This window comes from Dipteris shenzhenensis, chromosome 17 (genome assembly GCF_047967505.1).
Source record: "Dipteris shenzhenensis isolate YYH24624 ecotype China chromosome 17, Dip_SZ_1.0, whole genome shotgun sequence".
Classification (NCBI taxonomy): Eukaryota; Viridiplantae; Streptophyta; class Polypodiopsida; order Gleicheniales; family Dipteridaceae; genus Dipteris; species Dipteris shenzhenensis.
In genome coordinates, this window is record NC_141612.1 from 48,228,024 (window position 1) to 48,249,875 (window position 21,852).

At 40.1% G+C, this 21,852-nt stretch overlaps 1 protein-coding gene across 1 annotated transcript; it reads right to left on the reverse strand.

The window, feature by feature from the left end:
• Positions 1–1,818: 1,818 nt before the first annotated feature.
• On the reverse strand, positions 1,819–9,968 carry LOC147892213 (beta-amylase-like). The gene is made up of 9 exons (XM_087388311.1): positions 9,728–9,968; positions 5,607–6,138; positions 5,345–5,464; positions 4,823–5,221; positions 4,556–4,720; positions 4,110–4,379; positions 3,256–3,465; positions 2,717–2,956; positions 1,819–2,588 (listed from the first exon to the last, which is right to left on the reverse strand). The coding sequence occupies exons 2-9, from the start codon at positions 6,081–6,083 to the stop codon at positions 2,214–2,216; spliced, it is 2,256 nt and encodes a 751-aa protein (XP_087244437.1). The 5' UTR covers positions 6,084–6,138; positions 9,728–9,968; the 3' UTR covers positions 1,819–2,213.
• Between the last annotated feature and the right edge of the window lie 11,884 nt (positions 9,969–21,852).

Genomic DNA, 21,852 nt, shown 5'->3' on the forward strand with positions numbered 1-21,852 from the left:
AACTTGCTGAAATTCTTGCAGAAACTAGGTAGGTACTCGGTGAGGGGAGGGAAGAATCCGCCATACTTAGGCTGGTTACACACCAGCTCGCCTGCCCATCTTGAAACGCCACAGCCAATCCGTGCCTTCAATTGCCATGGATGCAGCCAAGCCCCTCTAATTTGCTTCTGCTGACTCGGCTTCCAGCATCCAATCCAAGACGGGCAATCTTTGATTGCCCAAACAGTAAGGCATTTCTCCCCATCAACTCCACCGGCTGGAGTCTTTCGCTGCTTCACAAATCCTCTCACCACCTCAAAGCAACGTTTTTGGGGCTGCCATCCTCTGCAAGCACCGATTTTTTGAGGTAAGCGTTTTTGCAAACGATTTCTTTCCCGACGCTCCTTTCAGAAGTTTGACTGGGCTCTGCGTTTTGTGTAATGCAATTTCAGTGCATCTTGTTTTGTCGCTCTGCGTTTTGTGTAATGCACTGAAATTGCGTTCAATTTCAGGATGCAATTTCTCGCTCTGCATTTTGTGTAATGCACTGAAATTGCGTTCAATTCTCGTCTGCTCCCATAAATCTGTACTCTCCTCATGGTTCATCCTCACAATTCTGGCGATTGACACCTTCCCCTGCCTATTCGGTGTAGTTTCGTTTTACTTGCCGTAGACCATTTTACTACGCTTCTCTGACGCTCACATTACGAAAACTGTAGGATATCTGACGAGAAAGGGGAAGCTAATCTATTGATTTTGGCTTGCATCTCATCAACATCAGAACCCTGCTTTTCCTTCTTTCCCCAATATCTCCATCCACCGTTCAACGTCCCATTGTCCTGCTCAGAATGCAAATTCCAAACGGTATGACTGTTCTGGATGTGATAATTCCTATTGCCATTGAGATGGCAAAGCAGAATCTTAATGCATTTCTAGTTGTTCATCTTCAGAATTTCAAGTGCTCAGGAGGGTGAGGCTCAACATTGACTGTTTCTGTATTTTCGTGCTGCATTTTGTTGTCGAAAATCTCAGACATGGATTTGATACCTTGTGAGAAATCATTTAGACAAACGTGCAAGCATGAGCTGAAATTACAACACTCAGTCTCCACTGAAGGTAAGAGCTCAAACACACATACAATAGTAGTTTGAAACTTGCACCACATTTGAAACTCGAGAGGCATGTATAGACCACCGAAATGGTAAAGAAATGAAGCAACGTTGCTGCAAGGTGGAGGTGAATAGTTGTTAGGAAGGTGGTTCGACCCCATTATATCTACCCAAGTGTGGAAATTTTACTGCCTCACCCCTCACTGGCAGATATAATGGGGACTGACATCCAGCTGACTACATGGTGACCTCTCAGTCTGCCCTACCCGACCACAGGGCTGCTCAGATCACCCCTAGACAGGTGGATAGTGTAGGACCAGGTCATGGACACACAGGTGGAGCATTGCCTTCCAATACCAGTCTCTGCTAAACATTTGAATTTTTGCTATATTTTTCTGCTTCTGTAATTTCTCTTTTTGCAGATGTCAGCCTTCTCCTTTACTGCCCTTTGTCACGGCTGAATTCAAATATAAAAGACAAACAAAACGAAAAGAAAGGGAAAAACACAAATTATAAAGCCTAATTTATATATGTGCCTGAAATGACAACACTCATAAGCGTCAAGCACAAAAGGACAGAGTTATGCCTGCTAAAGGTCCAAGTAAAACATATTTCTCTCAAACTTACAACCAATCTTCAAAGGTGACAAGTTATACATTGCTGTCCAGTTTTCAACAATGTTCAAAAGTAACGTCTTCAAACTGTTCCGATATCTCTACGCTGGCCCTAACATGCCTTGTGGGATGATACAAAAAATATTAAGAAAATGAATTTAAAACTTGCAGGCTGGGACGCTAAGCTACCACTGGAAAGATACGATTTAAAACTCCACAAAGAACAAGGAAATCAATCCATCATATGCATTTGCAATGACACAAGGACATAATTGACAATGACAGATGAGGGGGTGGCATATAAGACTTCTTGGCTGCTCTACCATGAAGATTTCACTAGCAAAGTAGGATGGAGGATGTGATGAACGTACGAGAGAAATTGGCAACTTGCCAAGAGGAGGGGAAGGACGCAGAATGGCAGATTTATGTTAAGTAGAGCATAAGAAGAGATGTATTAACATAGCAATCAGTGGCAGGTATGATAGCACACAGACATGAAACATGAAGAACTCTAGAGAAAAAACCCAGGAAAATGATCATCCTGAGTATTATCATCATTTGTAGGAGCATTACTATCTTCTGCAGGAGCATCACTACCTTCTGCAGACTGATGCCCACCAGCCCTTAATTGACCCCACAACCATGCGGCTATATTGAAGGGGAATGGTGCAGAACCCTTCTCCACTTGTACACCCAACCCACCCCCAGGTGCATCCTGAGAAAAAAATAATTCTCTTTCCTGCTTCGGGGCAAGCGGAACATGATATTGATCAAGGGGCACTGAGGCAACAGGTATTGCAGGTTCCTCCTCAAATGCCTCCAAAGGTTTTGAGCGCTGAAGAGGCACTCTTGGACAGAAATATTTCTCCGGTTCTGGGTGATAATCCTGGAATGATATGGCAAATTTTTTAAAACTCCCCTCTAGTCAGTTACAGTGTAGTAAAACTAGACCTGCTAAAAGATAATGAGCTGGCATTTATTTGAAACTATGTAGTCAGAAAATACAATACATACCAGACCAGCATGCATACGCCTCACAAACACGTTGAACTCCCTCCAGTTATTTTCTTGCATTAGGTCCTGACAAAGGCGCAGGTAGGTGAAGGAGAAAATCCGCCTATTTGGTAGACTATGCTTTCTAATTCCATCTGGCCTTGCATTCCTCAGAATCTGATCAAAGGCTTCGCGGTCATACCGAGGCAGTGCATTTTCACAAGATACTTCTACTCCTTCGTCCCATCCAGCATTTAAAACCTGTTCATAGAAGTCTACTTCTGAATCTTTCTCTTGAGGCCTCTTTGACTAAATGAAGTAGAGAATTCGGAATCGGATCTGAAACTAGTTGCAAGATTGTTATTGAAAGGAACCTCCCAGAATCATAAAGGCTTTTTTTTTCACTAAGAAATGAAAAAACAAGATAAAAATAACTGTTATGCACAATAAAATGATCAAAACCGTAAATAAGATTATCATAACAAGGGGATAAGGGAAGAGAAGCTTCTCTGGATCTAGCTTACACAAATAAGATCTAAGATCTAACGTGTGTAACTCACCTGCCTTACGAGACCTTCGGGCCCACACCTGGCCTCCCAGTAATGTTCATTGTCGCGCATCTCAATACATGTAAAATTGAGAACTGCCCTGTGTCGTGCTAGCATCTTTGCAATAGGCTTATATCCATCTCTCTCTCTAAGGTTGTAATACCCAGCAGCAAGTTCTGCAGCATGATTTCTGGACTTGTACCACCAATGAATACCTGCTATCTGCCATGCAATTTCCATATTAGGTCTATCGGCTCTATTCTATTTGGCTCCTCTGATTTTCAAAATTCATAACTTGCAAAACTAAAGAACCATTTCCACATGGAACCAATTGTTGTGTGAATCTAAGTTTACATACAAAATTCCCATAGCCAAAAGCCCTGCGTGTTTGGGTGGAGAGGAAGGCCAGAGGGGGAAGCATTCAATTAAATTAATTTGCATTATTTTTAGGCTTGATTAGGCTTGCATCTAATTCATGAGATGCGGAAGATGACCCTGGTGAGAGACTGAAGGGGAGAGAGAGAGAGAGAGAGAGAGAGAGCCTGGAGGAGGCAGCCTGAAAGAGTGAGCCTGGAGCGAGAGTAGTGAGTGAGTGAGCGAGCGTGCGAGAGAGAGAGAGAGAGTCGACGTTAGCTTAATTTTTTCACACGTTACGTTAATTTCTTCCACGTGAACCTTCAACCTTATGTTAATCTTTCAAAGGCTGCGGATACTAATACAAATGAACGATTAAAAGTCATCGTGGGCGCCCATTTGGACACTTGAAATTGGTGATCAAAGAATAACTTTTTCTGCAAAAAAATACTAGGAGCCCAGAAATAAGCAAGGCCTAGGAATTCTGTGAATATGGTTGGATATATGGTTACCTTGGTTGCCAATTTAACTTTGCAACCTACAAAGACATCTGATGCTGCTTCAAGAATCCTGTCCCCATGTTTTAAAATCACGCTAGAATACCATTCCAAAAAGAATCTTCCATAATCTGTGCTGAAAGAACCATGATTGCGAAAAAAGCCTGTTGACTGAGGCCAATCATTGTAATGGCCTGCGTCTTGTGGTCCTGAATAACCCCACTCTTTCTGTCCTATCTTGTTTGCCACTTGTTTGAGATCACTTAGCAGATACTTGTCATAGCACTGGAAGAACTATCTGCGTCAGTCTTATGTGATCATCTACTCATGCAACAACATAATTACAAACCAAAAAAAAGAACAAGAAATCTAGAAGTTTCAGATGTGCATTAACATGAAACTAGTTCATTCGAAGCCCTACCACGTTCAGGAGGATGAGTTATCTCTATACAAAAGCTGACCTGAAACTCCCCAATCCCTGGGAAACGCCATCCTTGACTTTCAGGGTAAGATGGGTAACGGAGCTCTCCAGATGGACCCAAGCCTACTTCTATCTCATTTATCATCTCAGAGTCTAGAAAATTCAACATGTCCTCTTTGAAGCTTCTCATGAAATCTGAGTACACCTATAATAACGTGGTAAATCAGACCACATCATAAACAATTGCAAAGTAGCCAGGTCTACAGCAGCACATGAAAACTGTAACACCTCAAGCAAGTTTCTTTACCTGAACGGCAGTTCGTCCATTGAGAACAGGTTTATCATCAATGCCAAAACTTAGATACTCCTGATTCCTCTTACCATCTCTGTTAGTAAAAAAAATGTCAGGATTTGACTTCCCCTCCTTGCGTACCCATTCTGGCAATGGAATGTAGCAGCTGTCACCAACATTTCCCCCACATTGATGGAAAGACATGACCACTTGTAATTTCAAATTGTGTTTTTGTATGATCTGAAAAAGGGACCGGTAGGCAGACCAGTCATATATCCTTGGCTCATCTTTTTCGACAATTCCCCACCAGACATCCACCATAACGCCATCAACATGGGCAGCTTTCAAAGCTTGCAGATTTGCATGCAGTAAATCCTCATTGAGCAGCATGTTGTCTTTGGAAATCACATCAAGCTGAGTGTCGAGGTGTCAAAATTCACACAAGAACTTTCGATCATATACCAACAGGATTACCAGAATGCAAATGTTTCTGTTTGTTTGTAATATTCAATCAGAAGGCAAGAAAAAATAACTTACTGGTAGCATAACATACACAGGTATATACTGTGCAAGTAACATGTCACGTTCTGAGGTCACGGGGGGAGCAGAATACACAATTGCATCTGCTTCTTCTTTTTTTGCTTCTGCTTCATTCACCTGGATTTTTAGAATTTTCATGTAAGCAAGCAAGTTTCAAACAGCTCTAGATAGACTTGGAAAGGACTGCCCAACCAAAGCTTAGGAATGGGTTTCTTAAGTAAATTATACGATATGTGCAATAATGTAGCTGAAGACTCACCTTGGTTAGCTTTTGGGGATGTAAAGGTGGGCTCTCCCTTTGAATGGATTCACCCTCAGTTAGCCTTTGGGGATTTAAAGGTGGGCTCTCCCTTTGAATGGGTTCTGCTTTTCCCTGGAAAAATGCCAGAACTGCATCCCCTAAATTTTGATGAAAACACTGCACCTTCCTTTCTGTCAAATGGCCTGCTCTTTTGGCTGTTCTTTTTTTGGCATAACTGTTTGTAAGTATTGTGATATCATGAATTTCTTTCTTCATGAATCCAAGATCTGACCTTACGTGAGAACTGTTCTGTATGAGCTTTCCCATCGCTCTCCTGTTGGTTTTAAAATCTTGATTCAATTTTACCAGTTTGGCATACAAAGACGTTCCAGGTGTCATGGTTATCACCATATTTGTAATAACTATCTTTGAAACTTCCCTATGCTTATCTTCTTGGGACCACCATGTCCTCGTTGTCGTTTGAGTAGCAATCATTCTTACCAAAAGCACCCCTTTTCTGTATCTTAAATTGTACTTCCAGTCCTAATTCCTGCAAAAAAGGTGTTTAAACATCATAAATTTGATATAAAAGAACCCACAAGAAAGAATACAACACTTAACAACACTTAAGACATACTAAGAGGAAAGAAAAAATGTATTTGATCACACCCCACAGTGTGCAGATTAAGACACCGTCAATACGTAGTCATGTAGCAATAAGCATAGTTCTTTTAGCTCTCAAGCTCTACCCTAGACCAGAGTGGACCTCCTGCTTCGTGACCAAGGGAGCATCAAAGAGAGTCCGCATCTGCTTGAGGCTGGACTTGTCTCCCTTCTGATGTTCCTTTCTTTTGAGTGATGATGTATTGCAGGCACTTATGTTGGTACTGCAAATGCCAACCCTTCTGTTCTCTTTTAACCCCCTTTTGTTGCATTTTTTTCTACAGCCACCCCTTGCAAGATACTCAGCCCTGCAGGTCCCTGGCCACACATACTCAATCTCTGTTATAGGTTGGGCCTGTCTCCCTGCTGATGCACACTTCTTTGAGTGGTGATGTTTTGCAGGCACATGTATCAACAATGCTCAACGCCAACCCTACTGTTCTATTGTCTCTCACTTTTGTTGTGTTATTTTTTACAGCCACTCCTATCAAAAACTCAGCTCCCCGGGTTTCCGCTCACAATTAGTGCTCCTTTGTTGAGCCGATACTTCAAGCAACACCACATCACACTTTACACCAAATCTGCTCTAAAGCTCATGCATTCACAACACAAAAACTTTATATCCACTGTCCTAGTTCTTCTCTCCTTGCATTTGTCTTTAGGTTGTGCTCTTGTTACCCCACTACTAATGAGTCCACCTTATTGAGTTGGACAAATGACTGATAGTGCTAGTTGGCCATCCTTGAAACTCTGGGTTTTAACGCAAAAATGGATCTTTTTGTCATGGGCATCATGGCCGAGCTGGCAGAATTAACTAGCTTATGTTTTAACTTCTATCCCATTTTTAGAACAATCAAAGTTGAGCTTGGCTCTCTTGAATGAAGCTCATGAAGATCATTACGATCTCCTCTTCTTCTGCACATTAAGGTCAATGAGCTAGCACATTTCTATGTTTTGTCCTCAGCACCACAATTACCAAATAAGTACGCAAGGGCCATAGATTACAAGTTGCACAAGTGGACAACAGATAACTGTTTCTTTTATTAGGATCTCTTCTTCTGCACATTAAGGTCGATGAGCTAGCACATTTCTATGTTTTGTCCTCAGCACCAGAATTACTAAATAAGTACGCAAGGGCCATAGATTACAAGTTGCACAAGCAGACAAACTTGAGGCAACAGATAACTGTTTCTTTTATTACGTTGCCTGCCCGATAAATTTTGCTATATTTTGTATGGAAAAATCCAAAGAACTAAGACAAAATAATACACATGAACTGCAAGGACAGCAGATATCACACACATTAGGAAGAGAGCAGATCCAAAACCTCAGACGAATCAGAATGAAGAAAAGTACACATAGGAGGGCTCATACAAGCAGTCCCTATCGTGAACTTCACCAGCAAAAGTCACATGCCTTCTAGTCCTTATAGATCCTTGCTTTTGAAACTCTTGGTTCTCACCAAGTGATCATTCCAGCTTTGGCTTTGACCTTAGAACTAACCCTTGGGCAATACTAATGTTAGGCCTTGTGGGACCCAGTCCTCTTGCTTCCCATACTGAGACCCTCCACAAAGAACCTTTGACCTGGTTTAACATTGAAACCCATACGAGTCATAAACTCAACATTAAGTCTGTATACACCATCGCAACAGATTTTCATTTGTATACATTTTTGGGTTACAATTGGCTACTTTGTACTCTCTCTAAATACCTTTGCCAACAGATCTATCAGACTCGTGTTACATTCTGATTGGAATGTAGCATTCCGTCCCTCTAAAGAATCAGCACGATGAGATGACTCCTAATCACCGACAACAGAGGAAATTCATGCCATGCATCCAGCACCATAGGTATCTTCAGCTTCCGAAATTGCATCTTTCCTGACTCCCTAATTCCTATTTCTTTCGAAAGTAACTGAAATTGAAAACAACGCAGGATTGTGCAACCTTGGCTTTCCTATCATCTGTCAAAACATGGAGCCCCCCAATCCCTGGGAATGCATTTTCAAAGGAAGGGGGGTACATTAGCAGCCAACATGTTGTCTTACGCAAATCTGCTAATACTTTTCCCTAACTTCTCGTGCTGATAATTCTCCACATGCTACGTGTGGTTTCTTACATTTTGCCAACATTGCTGCACCCCTTTTGGTTCACTTAGTCCTACTCTTATGATCAAGCACGAGGAGTGGCTCCATGCCAAAATTAAAATGCAGAGGCCCTCTCCGCTGGTACCATGGGCATTCAGCATACCAAAATTGCAAATAGCACTCAAATCTGTCCGTACCTCCACAGCTTTCCTATGGGGCATTCAATTTTGATGCTTTGCAAATAGATCCTGGGGCCTACTGCGACTCAGGGATATGCAAATGCTCCATACAGAAGGCTGTGAAAATGATGCAGCTTAGATGAGCGTGCCGCGTCACAAACATATTTGCATGTACATTGCAACGCTTGCATCATGTCATTCTCACACTCACTAAATAGCTTTGGACGCCCACCAGAGAGGCATGTAGTAGCCTTGGTAGGCGTTGTTTACTGAACTTTGGCAAAGACTTCAGTATCGTTCTCGACGGCTTTAACGGCAGAGTGTAACAGCTTTAGACAAGTAAAGAGCAAAAGTTATTCGCTACCGATATTTTTATATGAATCTGAAATATAAAGTTTATACTCAAAAGGGTGCAGCACGAAAACCAATGCGTGGATTTCCAAGCGGGAAAATTTGTCCCGTCCAAGGTCTTATCTTTCTCACACACGTACTCCGAGTGGAGATTGTACATTGCGGAGCGAAATGTCTTCCTAATTCTTCTAATAATGCTGCTTGTAGCATATATGATCTGGGACATTTCATTCAGAAGCGCTAATTGCATTTATCACAAGTATTCAAACACCAAATGTTGAAGAATTGTTGCCTGTATGGCTTTGCCGGCAGCCGTGTCAATACTTTCTCCGTCTGCCTATTTCGATAAGGATTCTGAAAATGAGTAATGAATCAAGAACTCGCAGAGAATGGAGCTGGTATCGTACCCATCAAATCCGTCGACTTTCCGGACACAAGACGATTGTACAGCACAGACCCTACGGGGGTAACAACCAGGGATCAATCCAGATCGCTCAATCACTGGTCCCCCGGCATGACACTCAATACAAGCTCGCCGTCAATAGCCTATCACCCCAAATATCATATTCTTAGGCCTTCCCATTCCCCCCCAGCCATCGCACTGATATTCATGTTCCTTGTCAAGGCATGCACTTTATGCTATGTTTTTTACAAGAGACTATACACGGTTTTGATAATCCTTCTGGTGCCGCAGAATCGCAAGCAGACTTTGATTTTGCACAATTGAAGCCGTTCTTTCGTTACCTACACTGGCAGCTCTACCGATTTAAAAAATGTAGGCGCACAGTCGGGAACCAGTTCGAAAGTAACATCCGATGAAGAAATCATCAAATACAAGCTAAAAGGGTGAAGTCTTACCCCCAACATGTGGTTACGGAACATGTGCTGTATAGTGAAAGATCGTAAGGATTGAATTGAATTGAATCGAGCGCTAGATTCACACAGAATCGATTGATTGTGGGAATTGTATACAATGAGAGGGGAATGCAAAAATTGGACAGATCGATTCGAGGGGGAAGAGATGGGCTGGTATATGAAAGATTGTGCGATTATGTTGGAGAGTATAGATGGATCGGAGCTGATGATTGCGAGACGAGTGGTGAAGAATGAAGCAGGTGACATGTGATTTTTGAGAGCACGCTCTTCATACACCTGCCCACACCCTCATTGGATGATTGTGAATCTCGAATCTCGAATATCCTCTCCACTTTCAAAAAAGTCGCTTGCCACAATTCAAAAGAAATCTGAATCTCATGAATATTCTCAGGATTCCTATCCCAATCACACTCAAGCATCCTTCACTCTTCCATAGCTCACTCGACATGGGAGTTAGCATGTCACCATGTCGAATTTGTGAACGATGAATCTTGCATATTCCCTCCACTTTCGAATGTCGCTTGGAACCATTTAAAGGAATTGCTCGCCTAAATGAATATTTCTTACGACTCATCGAGTCCTTGTCCATTCACACTCAAGGGATCTGTTCAATCTTCTGATGTTGTGGTAGGTCTCACACATAGGCGGACAAGGGGAGGGTGGAGGAGCGTTCAGATTCATTGGCACAAAATAATTGGTGGGAATTTCATGTCTGTCAAATATGTTCTCATTCGACTGGCCCCATCTCAACTTGATCCAATCAAATGGGTAGAAGCTAATCATGTGTGAGATAACATTGACACCCACACAACATTTCCCAACCCAAGTCTTTGCCAACCTAGCCTTGTAGAGCTAGAAGGGACATCCAATCACAGAGAATGTCAAAAGGCATTCCTCATGTTGTTCCTCCTCCAGATGTATCCTTGTTCAACCCTTCTTGCACGGCAAAAACCTACACAAGTAGTTTCAACCAGTGCAACCTCCTAGATCCAGCTCAAACCAACACGTGAGGACTTGCTTTTTTAAGGTATGGGCTATATTCAACATTGAATATATTACCATTTTGGGTTAGTGGTAATGTAAGAATTACCTAGTAATAAGTTGATGCTTAAGGTAGATTTAAGGGTTTTAAAGCTTTGGTGGGCCTTTCTTAGCATTGCCTCCTAAGAGGGAGTGCTATAGTGGAGAATTGGATTCTCGTTTATAAATCTCCATGGGCAAGCTTTGAAACAAGTTAACGCAATGTGGGAAATGGTGTAAAAGGCAAGTGAGGAGGCTGAGCGATCATCAGGGCAAGAGTTCAGCAAGATTTTATGGCGATCATCCTTCAAAGCTTTAACCTTCAGGCTAAAACATCCAAGTTAATAGACCAACATACTAAAAAAATCGCTTGCTCTCTCCTTTGCACCCAAAAGCACCTGTTATGCTAGAAGGTGGTGCTCACATGCACTTGCACTCTTGTAAAACAGATGAATAGTTTTAAGGGGGTTATATTAAAGCTTTGATGGTCCTTCAAAGCTTTTGTGATGACAAGTGGCCCTAGTCTGTACGTACAATATGAAAAACCTGTTGATTGAAGGCCCCCTCCCTCCCTTACCTCTCTTTTCACCAAGTTTTCAGCCGCCTCTTCTCATCCCTTTTCACCCTTGTGGCCTATAACATTAAAAGTACAATGACAATGTAGTTCTAGAAAGGCCTATAGTGGTTTTTTCACCTCACAAAAAGGTGGTCATAAGGAGGTAAGTGTGCTCGTGAGAACATAGTGTTTGCATGGCTCTATAAAGAGGCATGCAAGGTGTTATTTCAAGTTCTAATATTAGCTCTTGTGATGGATTAGACCTCATGGCGTCTTTATATTATAAGTCTAAGTTTTGTGGCATTTTTCTTTTACAGATAGTCAAGGTTACTTAATGTTACCCAAACTTGTAGTTTCTAATTAGGGTCAACCATTGTTGGAGGTGGTATGCAAAGGATGCCTCTTTCCTCGGTTTACTTTTCATTTTTTTTAATTATTTTTATCGTTTGTAAATTGGAACAAGTTAGCATCAATAGTGAAGCAGCTTATTGTAGTACATTTTTTAACTTCTTACATAGTATTTGGCCCTTTTCCTTTCACCTTAAACAAGGGCCCCAAACCTTTAGGAATGAAAATCTATTAATTCATTTCATGGAAATGTGGAGGGCAAGAGACAAAGGTTAAATGAGAAGCATTGAAACACAAAAGCCAAACTAACAGTCTCTCTACCTATGACTTGTTAAAAATCTCTTTATTTTCTCTCTTGATCTCGGTTTAAAATTTGTAAAGGCTCTCCCTTTTCTCTACTTTCACATAGGCAACCTTCTTGCACTCGAGGTAATACAGCCATTTGCACCCATTAGGGGAATTTTGGACTCAAAAAGGGCCTCTTGGATTAGGCCCTTAAGATTTGTGATTAGCAAACTAGCCAATGGGAAGGCTTGGGCATTATCTTTATGCGATGGTGAAGCACTCCCCTTCCCCTAAGCCAAAGCTATCAATTCAATCTTGTGTGCATCACTTTTTGAAGGATGGCAATGATGTTTGGATTCCTCAAGAGTTTAGGCTAATGTCCTAGGTCACAATGCAACCATCTGCAATAGGTCAATTCAAGGTTTCTAGAAAGGACAGAGCAAAGAACCAGAAGCATTGGAAGGGTCGCATTGTTGGGTTTTGTAATACAAAAAAAGGACTCAAGGTGAAGATGAAGCACGTGTACATGGCTCGAAACATGAACTTCGACCCTACAAGTCCAACTTTCTTTCCTTCAAATTGAATCTCTCTTTTACATTGTTATATTTTCATTATGCCACTTCATTTGTCCATTCTAATGTGATTGCGTATATGTATGTATGTATGTTGAGAGAGGGTGTGTTGTGGTGAGAGTAGAGGGGGAGTTAGAGAGAGAGAGAGAGACAGATAGATAGACTAATGTGAGGGAGAGGAGTGGCGTGTGTGTGTGTGTGTGTGTGTGTGTGAGAGAGAGAGAGAGAGAGAGTTACAAAAGAGGGGGGGGGGTAGATCAAAAGTGAGAGAGCAAGAGATTGATTGGCTCATTGACATCTTTCTTTGGCTCCTATGTATATATCTTTCCTTCTACCAAAGTCGACCCAGCCCTTGGATAGTGTTACTGGAACATTTCAAGCTTTCCATTGAAACATTGTGGAGTTAATGTTCTCGAGACGGGTTTTGTAACCCTAGAAATTGTGCAATTATTTTGGAAATGGAGGACAGCCCTACACCTCCACTCATACCAAAAGTTCCAAGTCTTCTTGCAACAGAGCAAGAAATTGAAGTAGAAGAAAATGTCAATGTCATTGCAGAAGCTGCCCTTGCTTTGGATTGGTCTAGCCAAGCATTAGACAAGGGAAAACACACAGCAAAGGTGGAGCATGTGCCTCAAGAAGTAGGCAGAACATCCTCCATGGGACAGGAAGAAGAGGAAGAAGAGGGAGAGGAGGAAGATGAGGAAAAAACAAAGGAAGGTCTGATGGATGAGGTTTTACTGCAAACCCTTCCATATATTTTGATTGAAAATCGTGAGTATTTGTTTTTGATTGACATTCAATATGTCATGAAGTTATGAGACGAACTATTAGGGACACTTTCTACATGGGACAATAATATCAACTTAGGCTACCTAGAAGAGGGGTTGGATAGGGGCACAGATTTGGCACCTGAAAACACTTTGGAGCATCCGATCATGACAATATGGGTCTTGGGAAGAAATGCATGACTCCGGTCATGCAGCAATCACAGAGTCAGAGTTCCAAGAGTCACACGAAAGAGTAATGGCGGAGCGAGAGTAGAAACGTCAAAGAATTGAGACTAGTGTGATGGCTTCATCATAGGCACCACCTACTAACATTGATGAGAGCAATCGCTCCATCAATATTTGCGCAAAGGGATACGAAGAGAAAGATGGTGTTGACATTGTAAGTTCATGATATTTTGTCAATATTGATGATTTATTGTTCTTAATTTGAAGCTTCAAAAAAAGAGTTACTAATCTGGTTATCACAACTTTCAGGATGTTATTCAAGTTGATGATTTTGTGACACGACGTGCGGGTTGCGGCAGTGATAGCATTGGCAAGGATTCAACATTAGGATGCTATATGGGAGAGCTCAAATGCCATAGCCTAGTGCACTTCCATACTGTGTTTTTTTCTTACACTTTCAAAGATGGTCGCTTGGGTATTGCCATTTTTGTGACATTTAATAGATTTATTGTATAAAGGTGACTACATTTTAAACTTGAATATGAGAGCAAAAAAATATAAAATTAATGTTTTGAATGAGATCATTAAATCAATAAAAGTGACATGTTGCATGTGAAGCAACAATATAGGATACAACAATTTATTCAAAAACATTAAAGAAAATATCTACACATATATGCAATCATGTAATAATAATCCAAAAGTGCACTACTTGAGCTACCCCTCAACTAAAGGACATACCTAATTGAGAAGTTTGTCATGGTCTATAGGCCTCCAATGTTGTGCTAAAATTATGCACAAATATTTAAGTGCATGCTTCATAACTTTTCTTGGTTTTTACTTATGGGACTAGTGCATGATGGTCTTAAAACATTCAAATTTGGTCATATTGGTGTCTTTGTTCACCCTAGAATGGATGAATTAGAAAATATTTAATTATGCACATGCATAGATCTTTGAATAAATCCAACACTATTTATAATTTTGAATTGCTTCTTTTTCCATGCATTTGCTTGCTATAAGGCTCATAAGCACTTCATAATCCCTAGCATTAAATAGCTAGCATGCCCTTTGGCCTATTTGATTTTTCTAACATTTATGTGGCATTGCACTTGCTTTGGGAAAAATGAAATATCTAATTTGCTGATGTGTATAACTAGAGGAGGGAAACACAACGTGTGAAGTTTCACATCTCCCATGTGATATTTTGAATTTTCATGCCTCCCAATCTGGCAAATCTGACTACGTTACATGAGAATTTATGTGTGTCTAGATCTACTATTGTGCACATTATCATGCCCAAGGATGTAACCCAACAAGGGCAACAAGAGGGCGCATAGTATTATCTTATTTATTTGGGTAAGTTAGACTCATTATCTTCCTTTGTTTCTCTCACTTCACAAGCCAGTTTCTCTCTGTTCTAGTGGTTCACTCATTGTCATGGAAATATGTAGCAAGAGGACCAGACAAAAGCTATGAGATAGGACAATCAAAAAGCTTGGTCAAGGCACAAGGAGTAGATTCCCAGGGCACTAACTCAATATGTATTATGTTACTACCATCATCCAAAATCTAGGGTATGGGGGGACAAGGTCTATATAGAATATGCATGGTTTTCTTACAAAAATTATAAATATGCAAGGGAAAATATGAAAATCTCAAGTGCCCCATCCCATAAATAATAAGGTATATACCGTGAAAAATATGCAAGGTTTTATGATCTGTTCATATTTTCATAATTGTGAGACCCAAGGTTAGGAGGTCTTTTGGACAAGGGGGGGAAACAAAAGAGAGAGAAACAACATGAAGAAAAAAGACTTTTTGCAAACTAGCAGCATACATGGACACATTTAAACATTGCCATAGAGTGACAACTCTACCAACACCTCGGGAGATGCACCCCTAGGTGACTCTACTCTCTAATTTGAGACATGGCCTATGCAAAGTGAAAGAAATGCATAGCTTAGATGAACTAGTTGCAAATAGGGTGACATTACCTATGTTGATGTCCCTTAAAAATGAACAATAAACACTATCCTTGAGTATTATCTTTCTTGTTTATTTGGATAAGCTAGACTTATCACCTTCCTTTTTTTTCTCACTTTACAAGCTAGTTTCCCTTTGTTCTAATGGTTCACTCATTGTGGTAATATGTAGCACATCATGGCTTGCCAGAGAACCAGAGAGGCTGCAAGAAAGGATAGGTAAAAAGTTTGGTTAAGGTACAAGAACCAGATTGTGGGGTGAGGAAAGAAATAGCATAGTATCAAAATGGCAATGCAAGACATGTTTAAAATGGGAGAAACAACATGAAGAAAAAAGACTCCTTGCAAAGCAAAGCATAGACACAGACATTCATAAATTTACATAATAGCAAAGAACACAAGTTGTGGACTCTCAATTCTTGGGAGTATTTGAGGCAGCAACATCAGACCATTCCAATTATTACTAGCCTTGAGTCTTAAAAAGCTTTAGCCTACACCCAAAATTTGTAGAGTGACAATCTACTAGCACCTTGGGAGATGCATGCCTATGTGACTTATACTCTCTAACTTTAGATATGGCCTATGCAAAGTGAAACGAGTGCATAGCTTAGATCAACTAGCTGCAAACATGGTGACATTAGCTATGTTGATGTTCCCTCAAAAAAATGGAAAATACTTTCCTTCAATATTATGTTCCTTGTTTATTTGGGTAAGTTGGATTCATCGTCTTCCTTTTTTTGCTCACTTCACAAGCTAGTTGCTCTTTATTCTAGTGGTTCACTCATTGTCTTGGCAATCCATAGCATGCCATGGCTTGCAAGAGGACCAGATAGAGGTTGCAAGGTAAGACAACTGAAAAGCTTGGTCAAGGCACAAGGAGCGTATTGTGGGGCAAGAAACAAAATGGCATAGTATCAAAATGGCAATAGAAGACATGGTTGAAGAGGGAGAAACAACATGAAGAAAAAAGACTCCTTGTAAAGCAATAGCATAGATGCATACATCCAAACATTTCCATTTTAAAAAAAGCCATAAGTTGTGGACTCATAATTGGCGGGAGCATTTGAGGTAGCAACATCATGCCATTCCAATGTCTACTAGTCTTGAGTATTGAAAAGCTTTGGCCTGCACCCAAAATTCATAGTGACAACTCTACCAACACCTCAAGAGATGCACACCTAGGTGACTTTACTCTCTAGCTTGAGAGATGGCCTATGCAAAGTATAAGGGGTGTATAGCTTAGATCGACTAGTTGCAAACAAGGTGACATTAGCTATGTTGGTGTCCTAAAAAGAAATGGAAAATAGCTTGGTTTTACAACATCAAAGATGTTACTAATCAAAAGGACCAATGTGGCTCTAGTGATTGGTCATAGAGTGGAAGTGCTCCAGCTCCATCCCAATGTGAGGAGTCTGTGGGCATCAACAAAAGGCAAGAAAAGGAAGTCATTGCTAAGTTACATTGTTTTAGCACAACAACATGTGAGTTTCTACAAATGAGGACATCTAGAGAAAAGGGTTGGGTGCAAGTAGTTTGACGAACACATCATACACATGCTTGACACAATGCAAGTTAGTAAATGTTGTTACAATAAGCTAAGTTGTCTTGGAGCTCATGTGATTGTCTTGAACTAGCCCAATGGTTGAACTTGCTATTTTATACTATTTAATTGTTGAATTTATTTTTGTAAGAAAATCAATCCATATTTAAAAAAATAGAAATTACATGCATATGTGTCACATTCAAACACCAAGATGGCTTGGAGTTCTAGACCTATTCAGTGGTTGGAATAGTAATATATCACTAAGCAGGTTTAGGTCAAAAACCAATTAATATGATTATCTTGAACCAGCCCTATGGTAGGAATATAAATGAACATTAGGCACAATAGCATAGCGGCTGCAACCAAAAGGCTCATGAGTTGGATATGCCTAAAAGTCTTAATGATGTCCATAAATAGATGCTATTTTATTTCAATAGCTAGATCTATTTAAAGTCTTTATTGATATTTTCAATAAAAAAAATTTCATTGGTCTTTTGAAGGAAGACTTTAAAATAGATCCAATCATTGAAGAAAAATGCATCTCTATGTGGACATTGGAAAGAATTTTAGACATATCCAACTCTTGAAGGAGAATCAAAATAGATAAAGGAGGATTGAAGGAAAAGTAGTATTAATTACGTTGCTACACCCAAGCCACGTGTATACGTATTTTGCATATATTTCACATCATGTGCTATTTTTCCAAGGGCCAACGTCAATATGGTACTATAGGGGCCCAATTAAGGGAAAAGGACCATATTGACAAGCCATATATATGTCCCGATGGATCATTCACCTACAAAAAATAAACAGCAAAATATTTCATGTGTATTGTGTTTAATTGTGTTCTTTATGTGCCCAAAATTTTATTTTGTATCGGGTTAATGTGATTATCCTAAACTAGCCTAGTGATTTTACTATTTTTGTTATAGTTTAATGAATGTTCTTAGCTTGCCTAAATTGCTTTTCCAATCATCCCAATGGTTGAAATGACTACTTTTTTTTAATAGTTTAACTCATGTTCTTAGCATGCCACAACCCATGGTTGAACCAATCTAGTGGATGGAACATCAAGTATTATAGTATATTTAATAGTTTGATTTATATTTGAAAATAGTCTGGTGGTTAGAACAACATGTTGTCATAGTTGCTCATGCTTGAAATTTGATTTCTTGCATGTTGGATGAGCATACAAAATTGTATCTAAAATTTATGGCTGAGAAACTTGATGTTTCAATTGAGCATTATAAGCCTTGGTACATCAAGAAACTTAAAGGCAGGAATGTGTGTTGTTACAAAACACATATGGACTTTGACTTGGCCTAGCAGGCTTTGCATGGCTTGACATGTAGTCATGCTGGAGCATTGGTTCATGGATATAGATGCCCATGACTAACAAATAAATACAAAGCTTGTAACTCTGGATCATCATCATGTGTTGCAAGGGAGACCAAGGTTGGCACCTTAAGGTTTGTGCATGGGAGATAGTGCTCTACCCAAAGGGAGACTTTGGGTGGCATTCCATTAAATGCATTTGTGGAAAATGCAAACTTTTGGTGTGAAGGTGAAGCAACATGTCTATCCAATTAGGAAACACTACCTTGTTTCTATAAAATGGAGGAATCTAAACATGTTGATGTTGAAGGATCAGATACAAAATGATGGCCACCATAGTACAAGGCACTCAGCTAAGGGAGCTTATAGATCACTTGGCTAAACCCATCCCAAACATGTAAAATCATCTATTGATTCTTCTATGTGACTGATAGTAGTCTCCTTGTTGACTCATAGTAGTTTAAGAAAGTACAACGCATGTACCATTTCTACATTTTGGATGATAGGAAACATGATACCTTGTTTGTTCAACATGCTTTTCTATTGCATTGGGAATGGTTAATACTGAATCACTTAACTTGTGAAAGAATTGTGCAGGCTGTAGTGAATCCTAAACTTGCTACTTGCAGTTATGCTTATCCAATAAATCCTAACTTAGCATGGTCAAATAGTGCTAAAAGAAATCTAAAAAGTAGCCAAAAAGTGCTTCGTGCTAAAAGTGTTAAAAAGTGCCCAAAGGTGCTTTAAAAATGCTAAAAGGTGGTCAACAAGATCTTAAATCCTCTTCAAGTCTATAAAATCACCACATTGGTTGTAGTTAATCCTTTATCACTTAACTACTACAACCACTATGCTGGTTGCAATTAGTCCTAAACCACTTAAATTTTACAACCATAGTGATGGTTGTAGCTTATACTAAAACAACTTGTATAAAGAAGAATTGTGTTCTCATTGCTAAACATACAAGAAGTGATGGTTTTATTAAAAATCATACACGTACATCTTAGAAACATGTGCATGGTCATATTATAAATCAAACATGTACATCTTAGAAAGTGTTATAAAACCATTGTAATGGCTTAGACTTGGGCTTCTTCTTCCCTTTATGATGAGGGGGTTTCTTCTTCCCTTTATTAGGAGGCTAAATTTTTCCATAAAACAAAGCCTTTCTTTTTGTGGCTGATTTACATGTAGCTACTGCTCTCTCTAGAGGCACAGTTGGTTTCTCCATGACTTGAGAATTGGCATATGGCAAGCTCTACATACAGCGGTTGCATGCAAAACAACACAAACACCCTTAAAAAACATGTACAAAGTGGCCACACTATTGCCATTATGGATTTGGCACTCATCTATAATGTGCCCATGACAGATTGTGCACATACGGCCTGCCGCATCTAAAGAGGATATTCTTTTGGTTTAACTATTATGGGCAGTTGCCAATATATAGTCTTACCTTATACATGAGGAAGTTTCTCTTGATTCCTTTCTACTGCATCCTAAGAGTGTTGATGTTCTCCATCAGCCACTCTACTTGGTTCTTGATAATGGCAACAACTCTATCTAATTCTTCCAGCTACAATCAAACCTCTCTAAATTCTTTAGCAACTTTACCATAGGCCTCTTTCAAGGCTACTAGAGTACTTTGGGTTTCAAAAAGGATGGAGGGCTACCTCTCAAATAGGATGGAGCACTACCTCTCAAAATTTTCAAGAGCCATGGCGTACTGCTCCATAGTTTTACTATATGGCATTGTGCTTAACTTTCCATTATTTTGCCTTCTCTTTACAATATTGGACAATGTCATTCTAATTTTGTGCTCCACCTTGGTTTCTCTCTACTCAATCTATATCTAGTAGCTATTGCATCACTACCACATTGTGTGCATTGCCCCTTCTCAAATGAGCTATAATCTCATCTTTCTCAATGTTCTGTGTTTACCATTTGTAGACAGAATCTTGTCCTAATTGGACCAAGCCAGTGAGCACAAAGACTCTCTGGGATCTATGCCAACAAATGGACGAGGATGAGAGAAATGTAATCTATTGCTCACTGCATGCAAATCTCAAACAGTTAAAACTTGATGCGATACTTCTATATGAGCACTTGATGGGAAGTCCTCCTCATTGGGTAGTAGCCAGCAGACTCCTACCCTTACTACAACAATCACCATTAACTTCCCTGGGATATAAGTCCTAGACAAATCCTACATTGAAGCTGACAATGCTTACCAAAAGCAATAAAAGATCTGCCATAGGAATATGTGGTCTACCTTCAACGTAATCTCCCCTATCTTGCAACTCTCTTTTATGATCTTCTCACATCCCTCCCTAACTCCAGTAACATCCTTCGTACCTTTCCAGAAATCCATGCTAACCCATATTCCTTACCATGCCTATTTGCCCATGCCTCCCAGCTGTACCTCCTAATCCAAGAACCTAACTCCTACCATCCAGTAGCACCTAGCTTTTTCCCATCACTTGAAAATCCTTTCCTTGAGGACTATCAAGTTGTTAAATCCATTTGCCCTACTCTCCCTCCACTTTCCACCAACATCCATAGTTCTATAATCTCAAATTTACTACTTGCTTCCACCTCATGTTTGTCCCCTATAACCTCTTCCTCTCCCCCTAGACCACATATTCCTTAGATCTCAATTGAGTTTCCAATGGAAGGCACCATTCACGATTCCATCAATGAGCTTCACCAATTGGATAATCCAAATTGCACACCCACATAGGAGTTGCATAAGGATATAGCCATGATTCCCATGCTCGATAATCCTATTGGTGATTTTTGGAAGAAATACCCATATATACAATCAAGAGGAGGATGGTATCTCCTCAGGATTTCAATGCACATTTGTCAAGTGCAAATCACTCTAGACAAGCAACAAATTAGAGCCACAACCTGCTTGGCATAGACAAAAGTTGCTCAAAGAAAAGTACCTCCTTGAGTACTTACAAGCTCCATCTTCCTTTCAAATGCATCCCACTTGTGGGATGCCAATCATCATGATCTAGATAAGGGAGATGGTCCTCACAATTGGCCGCTAATCAGTAGAAACTCCAAGGTCAAATGGAAAATCCAAGAAACACTCATCTGAGCCTTAGACAAACATGCATCATATATGCAAGGTAATTATGACAAAACACTCAAGGAGAGTGCCAAATACAATGAAGCTTTAGCAACAATCCTAGAGGTGTCCCTCACCATTGATTACCATTTACCCAAGCTCGATTTCAACCCAAATCAACAGATAGATGCTCAAACAACCAGTCATCTCTTTCAAAGAGCCATATGTCTTCAAGGGCGGTATGTGTGTTTGTTTGAAGAAATGGTTGATACTGACTTCTTAAAAACTGAAATCTATGGTGTTCATCAATTACAAGGAAAAGAGTGACAATAAGCTTGATCCATCTATCACCAACGCCATCTTTACCATGCTCATTGGGTAAAAACTTCCACAGCACAACATGGTCTAGAAACTCAACCATAGCCCAAGGA